Source organism: Morone saxatilis, unplaced genomic scaffold (assembly GCF_004916995.1).
Source record: "Morone saxatilis isolate NCDOM2014 unplaced genomic scaffold, NCSU_SB_2.0 Contig9, whole genome shotgun sequence".
Taxonomy (NCBI): domain Eukaryota; kingdom Metazoa; phylum Chordata; class Actinopteri; family Moronidae; genus Morone; species Morone saxatilis.
In genome coordinates this window covers 647,615-655,504 of record NW_023340268.1, presented here as the reverse complement: position 1 = coordinate 655,504, position 7,890 = coordinate 647,615, and the positions used below count along the sequence as shown (strand labels likewise).

The 7,890-nt window shown below is 37.8% G+C and overlaps 1 protein-coding gene across 1 annotated transcript; it reads right to left on the bottom strand.

Annotated features, from left to right (window-relative positions):
* Positions 1 to 6: 6 nt before the first annotated feature.
* Positions 7 to 2,636, bottom strand: LOC118342672 (zinc finger and SCAN domain-containing protein 21-like). The gene is made up of 2 exons (XM_035681287.1): positions 2,392 to 2,636; positions 7 to 947 (listed from the first exon to the last, which is right to left on the bottom strand). The coding sequence occupies exons 1-2, from the start codon at positions 2,588 to 2,590 to the stop codon at positions 292 to 294; spliced, it is 855 nt and encodes a 284-aa protein (XP_035537180.1). The 5' UTR covers positions 2,591 to 2,636; the 3' UTR covers positions 7 to 291.
* Positions 2,637 to 7,890: the final 5,254 nt, after the last annotated feature.

Genomic DNA, 7,890 nt, shown 5'->3' with positions numbered 1-7,890 from the left:
GGTCCAATTCTTTATTGATTCCCTTGTTGGGTCCTGATCAGTTTTCTGTGTGAAAACCTGTAACTGAGGTTTTCTTAGTCGAAGAAAAAATCTTCCAGCAGCATAGACGCACGCACGAGCTTGACGTCATTGTGTTGCAATGTGCAACTCTCAGAAAACATCCCAGTATTGATAAAGGGATTGATAACGTCGGAGGGATATGACTCCAATGGATTTGGAACTTGGCGACAACTCGATCCATCCCCATCCCCTGACAGTCCTACATCAGTCCTCAGTCCTCGTCGCGCAGCCTCAGCTCTGCTGCGTTTTCTGTCCCGTGTGTGTGCGAATGTGTCGTTTGTAATTCGAGTTGTCGCTGAATCTGCGGCCGCACTCGTCGCAGCAGTACGGCTTCTCGCCCGTGTGGATCCTTAAGTGTTTCTGATAACCGTCGAACCGCGTGAGTCTCTTTCCACAGATGTCACACGTGTACGACTTGTCGACTTTGGTCTCGACCTTGCGGTGGACCTGTACGTGTTTGGCCCAGTGGCCCCGCTGAGCGAACGCACGACCGCAAATGGTGCAAATGTACGAGTCCACCACCTCGGACAGCGGCGCCTCCAGGTCGACACTGTCGAGCTGGCCGTTACCTGAAGCTGGATCTGAAGCTTCAGGGGCGTCCTCGTCAAGGTCCGAGCACTGGACTGAGGTACCTGGCTGTTGGTCTAGACCCGAGTCCTCCAGTTCCTGGCGCGACAGCTTTGAGAGCGTGGAGGTCATGTTGTCGTTATCCTGCTTGCCGCTCTGGAACAACAGAAACTTGACGTCGTTCTGCTCCGCAGTCTGAGGCGTCTCCTCCAGCTGGGGCGGCCACGGTTCCTCCTCCTCCTCGTCCTCCTCCTCCTCTTTGATGTGAGGAGGCTTTATCTCGTCCAGACTGGAGCTCCACTCCGGCTGATCAGAGAGCGCTGCCAACCAGAACAAAGAAGAGAGTCAGGACACGTTTAAAACCTGCAGCTGGTTGTGTTTTTATCAAGAAAACCTCCAAATATTCCACAAATACACAAAACACTAAATATCAGCGATGTCGAATCTTTATGATACGACACAATATTGTCATCGTTACACATTTCTGTCTGTCAGGCAGAGATTACAAGTTGCACCACAAGCTCTTAAACAGTCCTGGCTCAAGGTTACGAGAGCTTCCACTAGAAGGGACTGTTATGTTAAATGTCAGTCTAGTGTAGTTATGTTTTGTTTTGTTTTGTTTTGTTTCTGTTTTTGTTGTTTTTGTTTACTGTTGAATTTTTATTTACTGACTGATCTTTTATCTCTGTAACCTGCACATCCTTAGTGAACATGAACATTAGCTTTTAGCCAACAGAAAACTTAACCCGGGAGTTTTTTTGTGTCAATCACTGTAGTCCCGCTGCCTTTATTGGGGACAGGCCTTTATTTCCTTCAGCACTGATGTGAAATACTAACTAATTGTGCAGCTTCTCTTGAGTTTTGTTCAACAAATATAAAAACTACAGTAGTACAATGCAGGTAATGTCCCTGCTAATTAACACTAAACTAATTGTTAACATTAACATGGTGTTATGAGTTTTAAGAGTCTGGTCACGTGATGTGTAAAGGTGGAGCAAAGAAGTTATTTGATTAAGTTCAATTAGTTATCAGCTATTTACTGTTTGTGCTTAACATCTGAAAACTTTGTTAAATGGAAGAAAAACTGGTTTATATTCTACGATACAGTAAAAACATCGCATTGAGATTATTTTTGACAGATATTGTGACTGCGATATGATTTGCGGTTAATGTTGGAAAAAACCGTCTTTAAAAACCAAAAAAAAAATGTTACTTAATCTGGAGACAGTCAGACTGTGGACATATGACATTGTCGTGTTTTAAGAGTTTCGTGTTGTTACGGATACAGATTTGAAATGGTTAAAATGTGATAAAGGGAGTTTGGTGCAGGGAGCTTGTCCTGATAAACTCTGTATTTATTAATCCATTCAATTACACATATATGATTTGTACCCTTTTTATTAATTGTTACTATAAGTGTTAAATACATTTTTTAAAAATGCACCTCCTCAATTAACACATGATCATTTACATATTAATGTATGATTTATAATATTTGCTCATATTTACTGTGAAGCAGTAGTTATATAGGTAATAATTATAAGCTTATTGATAACTATAACATTTAAGAAAACACTCATTTATTGACAGATTCTTGTTTTACTGTGATTCTTCGGGAATAATGAATAAGTTGTAGCTTTTGTTTGTGTCTCTTCCACATCTGAACACATATGAACTGTTGTGTTCAGCTCCGTTCAGCGGATCACTGGCTGTCTTTAAGCCGGCAGAGAGTCGCTGCCTGCGGGCACCGGACCGGTTCCTCACCTGAGCCGTCGACCTGCACAGAAATCTGCGGCTTCCTGGAGAGATCCAGCAGCCGGCGCTGGCGGTCGATCTCCAGCTTGGAGCGGGAGATCTCCTCCTCGTACTCGGCTATGGTTCTCCCGAACACCCCGAAGATCTCCTCCGCGGCCTCCGTGAGCCGCTGGTTGATCAGCAGCCTCAACATCTCGATCTTAGACATTACAGCGGCAGTGTGAGCGGCGGCGGCGGGGCGCGGAGCGTGCGGGGCGGCGGGGCGCGGGGCGGCGGAGCGGCGGAAGCGGCGGGCGGCGGAGCGGCGGGGAGGCGGACGGCGGAGAGGCAACGGGAAAACTTTCGCTCCCGAAGAGCGTCGTGGCGCTTGTTTACTTGCTACACTTACCGGGTTAGTCTGCACGCATGCTCAGTGAAGGTTTCTTCACTATGATGAGGTGTGTTACCGCCAACTGTGGACAGGATGTTTACATACAGGTTTAAAATCTGCTCCAACTACAATTTTTAACATATCTATAAATAATGTCAACAGTCATTAACCCCAGGTGATATAGTTTACATTTCCTGCCTCTGATTTCAAACCTTTTTAGTGTCACAAATCTAGATGTGCATTCTCTGCAGATGAAGATGAAGAAGAAGAAGATATACTTTTATTAATCACCTATTTAAGAAATGTTCTTTTCACTCGTTTTTATTTTATACAACACACACACACAGGCTGCCGGCCCTTACATCTTAATTTGTTTAACATTTCAGCAACATATTTTAATTCCACAAAATTGATTTGGCTTAAAAAGGTTACCCTCTTTTTATACCTTTATAGATGGCTGATTTTTAACTAAAATAAATAATCACAAATATGCAAAAAAATATCAATTATTTAGACTTCCAAATGTACTCACATCGCTTACAGACACCACAGATTTTTATTTTAGTTTGTCTTACCTTTTTTTTTTTTCTTGTTATACCAATTTAATTATTTTTTATTTTATATTATGAGTATACAGTTACTGCAACATCATTATGCAGTGTTTGTATACATATACAGGAGTTAATGTATTTTAATGACTATTTTAATCTTTTCTATCCAAGTTTTAAATGTTAATTAAAAATAATGATGTAATTTTCCTACCTGTAAACTGTGCTCTCAAATTTATTTTAAAAACAAATGCAAAAAAGTGTATTTTGCAGATAGTGTATATCGTTATAAATGCAGTTTACTTTGTTTGTTTATCGTGTTCCAACAAGTATATTTCATTTCATTTTTTCGCAAACAGCTACTTGGTATACATTCCATGTTTCTGAAATATCTTTAAAAAAAAACAAAAGCAAATATAACTAAAATGTTGAATTGACTGTCTCTGTCAAACTGGTAAACATAGAAAAAAAAATATTTTCAGTGACATGATTTCAAAACTGGACCAAATTCCTCCTGCTTATTTTAATTTTATTTAACCTTTATTAACCAGGAAAAGGTCCAATTTAGTTACAATAACTCTTCTCCCAGGGAGTCCGGCCAAGGACTGGCCAGCAACAAAGTTTCCAAAAAAAAAAATATATAGTATCATAAAAGACAGGACGAAAGGTTACATTACTACACCACAACATCTCTGTACATACGCTATACGTAGCTGGAAACACAAAAAAGACAATTACACTTTAACTTCAAGCTAACACAGAAATACAAACTTAAAGGGCACCTAGTTAAAAACAATTACACTGTTTAGTGTAAGAGTCAGAGTTGACTTAAAAGGTTTTTAAAAAGTTTAAAAGACGTGGAAGTGATTCTAGATTTAGGTGTTTTGAAATGGGATTGCCACTTAGAGATGTCTTTTGCTAAACACAGACAACTTGAAAGGAAGTTTTTTTGTCTTATAATGTGGGCCAGTAAAAGTTGAGGAACCTAATTGAAGAAATGCTGATGCATGTATGATGATTTGTGATGATTTTTTCACAAAAATGCCCACCCATCAACATCACCACAGAAAAAGTGCTTTGACAAAGGATGTTTTAATCTCAAAAAATCCTAAATAACCACAATTAGTTATAAATATGCTATTTCAGCCCTAACAACAATACAAATTATACTGGTAAACACACTGATGAGAATACATTTTAAACACATATTTCTGGGTCTGTATTGTTCTTCCATCCACACTAAGTAAGTTAGATTTAAAAAAAATCAAAAACGTTAATCTGGAAAGTGCCAGTGTTACCTCACAACAATAAACAGAACATGGAGCTTATCAACACATTAAATCTACCTGCTAAGTTTTTCATGCATGGGAACGGGTGATAATGCACCAACCACTACCACACAGAAATCAAAATCAGAAATATTTTATTGACGTTATTTACAGAGACCCAACAGTAACAACATTGAGCAATCACCTGGCCAACAGGGCAAGGAAAAACTACTGCCTTTTAAGAGGCAGAAACCTAGGACAATGACCTTTCGGCTCTAGGTGGGTGGTCATCTGTGTCGACCATATACTCCACTGACAGGAGCCATTATAACTAGATAATCAGTGTCATTCACTGGCAATGGCTGATCGCTCTATAATCTACATAAACAAACAAGACCATCATCGGTTGGATTCATCTTAAAATCAATTAAACAAGGCAGTAGAAACACTACCGCTTTAGTTCTTAGGGGCTGCCAAAATCAACACAAAATAAGAGTTCCTTACATGAGTTTAAAGCCGTAGCTCTTGTTACCTAAACCCAATTTCTCCATTTGTGTAAAATATTCCTTCTATCATAAAAGCCATATTTTGTTTGTCTCATGCATCACCCTTTTCACAGTTGACACTTTGGTTGCACTTCATTTAAAGAAATAAGACACAGTTTCCCTCCATAAATAAAAATGGCAAATTTTCACTAATCCAGGCAGGTAATTTCACACATCATAACATCTGTTTTGAAGTTACTCTTCATTCCTGTTAATACCAAAAATATCCCATCCACATTTAAGCCAATTGCAAAAATTGTGTCTCATTTCAAAGATTAAAAAAATGTCTTTGTTTCAGCCAATGAAAGGTCAGACATGTTGTCAAATGACCTGTCACGTTTACGTCAGACTTTTAATAAAGGATCCAATTAAAAATAATTTATTTCCTGCCAAAACAACAAATGACCAGTTTTTTTCAGTCTTATGGATGTGGCGACGCCTCATCTTGCTCCAGTCTACCTAGATACAGAAAGAAAAACATTTAATCAACTGCAGCTATATATACTAAGATTCATGCAGCCTAGTGTTAACATTTTATAAAACAAACTTAATTTTCTTGCTATTCTTTTCCATCAGAAATGTGTTTTTAGATTGCCTGTATGTAAAAGAAACAGAAGGAAGGTTTTATTCCAGAGGCTTTTAGGCTTTTAGACAGTTACAGTACAAGAGCTGGTCAGTTCACCTTGTGTAGAGACTGCCCTTGCACTTTTGACATATTTGTGACATAATATGTGCCTTGGTGGAGTTGCCAGCTATGGACTAGCCTTGTGTATTTTAACTCTTTCTAACATTGTCATATTTGTATTTTTAGATTGTGTTTTATGTGTGTCTTTGTGTACTTCTGTTTGCAAACTCACTGCCTCAAAGTGCCCCTTAAAGAGGATCATCTAGTGGTGAGGTTGCAGATTACAACTAACTGAATACCACTCGCCTCACCCTCCCCTTCCAAGTGTAACTACTGTGACTGCAAAATTTGCATGAAACGTGAGCGTCCCTATCTAGAGCCAATGTTTGGTTAGTCCATTCGGGGCTAGTGTAGAAACATGGCGGTTCAATATGGTGGACTATGTAGATAAAAATGTCTCATTCTAAGGTACGAAAACGCAACAATTCTTATTTACAGGTGTTTACACACTAATGAAAACATACCTATGAATATTATTTCTGCCAAAAGATCCTCCTCAATGTTACACTGGACGAGTACCTTTTATAATTAAATTTATTTAAGTATCATTTGTCTTAAGTGTGTGTCACTAGCATTTAATGAGAGTTGGAATATCTCCAGCATGTATTTACATTAAACTGCTTCACTTTTAATGTGGCAAACCCAAATTTAGTCCTCAATTTGCTTTTATAGAGAATCACAACAGTGAATTAAATTAAATCTAAAATAATAAAAAAGTTAAAGGTATAAAGGTGTCAGGTAACAATCTGAAAGTAAAGTTAAACTTCTAATCAAAGGTAATTTTTGTGAATTTGACAATTCTTCACAATCTAAGAACAGTTTTGCCACTAACTCACTTTCCTTTTTTCTTCCTCCTGTCTTTCCCACACAAAATCAGTCCAAGTCTGTATTTTAGACTGAAGAGTGTGCAGCTTATTCACTGATGAAAACGGGGAACACAAAAAAGGCTTTTTCATGTCCCAAGATTTTTGCTCAGTCGACAGGCTCAATGTGGTCTCAGTCTTAATGAGGAATAACTGATCCATGAGGGAGGAAAATAGCAACAAATTAATAATAACCCAAATGGAAGTACTTACTGGGTGCACAGAAGTCTGGTTTCAGTGTCTCAGAGAGCTCAGTGTTGTCAGGAGCTGGAAGGTCAGAAACAGGCTGCACTGTAAACACATTTACTTTGTATATTGAGTATATAGAGAGCTGCAGGAATTAAGTGTTTTTTAAAGTCCAAACCGGAAGTTAGCATCAACCTGGTTCGTTCGACAAACAGCATATTTTTTGCAATAATCCAAAATCTAATAGAACAATCCTATTTGGCTTCAAATTCACAGATAGGGTATTTACTGACAGATTTTATATTGTACAACAAAACATTAAAATCTCTTAAACTTGTGTTAACCACAGACCTTATTTGAGGCCACTGACTTCGAGGAGAGGGAACCAGAGGTGCTAAACTCATTTCTGGGTTTTAGGACTCATTCCTGCAGCACTCTATTTATTTATTTGTTTGTTTATTTGTTTGTTGCTGCAGCTGTGGTGATATCAGTACATCTCTCCATCAGTGACCCCCTGTGGACCTCTCAGTTCTATGTGTGGGAATTTATTTATTTATTTATTTATTAGGAATAAGCCCTTGTAAAAGTACACAATCATACAAAAACAATAACATTTAAGTTAAATTATAAAGTTATGAAGGTGTTGTTATGGACATTGTACAACTTGTATTAGACCACCGGTTCCTCTTTACTATAATTAATTAAATTAATTATAAAAAAATTGATAACCCCCCTGCCTGATATATAAAAATATATTTATTAAAAACTGTACATTAATCCCAAATAGTGTTTGTGTAAAAGGATGTTATGTGTGATGTGATTTGTATGAATTTTCAGCAGATTATTTACCTGTTATTATTTACTTTTTTCTACAATACTTTGTCTGTTTTATATATATATAAGTTTTAACAATCTTATATACTTACAAATTCAGTGTTTTCTTCTTCCCGATGCTTGGCCATTGTTCTATGACTGTCAAATTTAACACATTAAAATTATTTATAAAAAACAAAAACGGAAATTAATTTAATGGTCTGTTATTT

Bases quoted from the DNA above. Each gene is read 5' to 3' on its own strand.
- LOC118342672 (XM_035681287.1), bottom strand. From the start codon at position 2,590: ATGTCTAAGATCGAGATGTTGAGGCTGCTGATCAACCAGCGGCTCACG. The intron at 948-2,391 runs GTGAGGAACCGG...TCTGGTTGGCAG, and splicing joins TGTGCAGGTCGACGGCTCAG to CGCTCTCTGATCAGCCGGAG.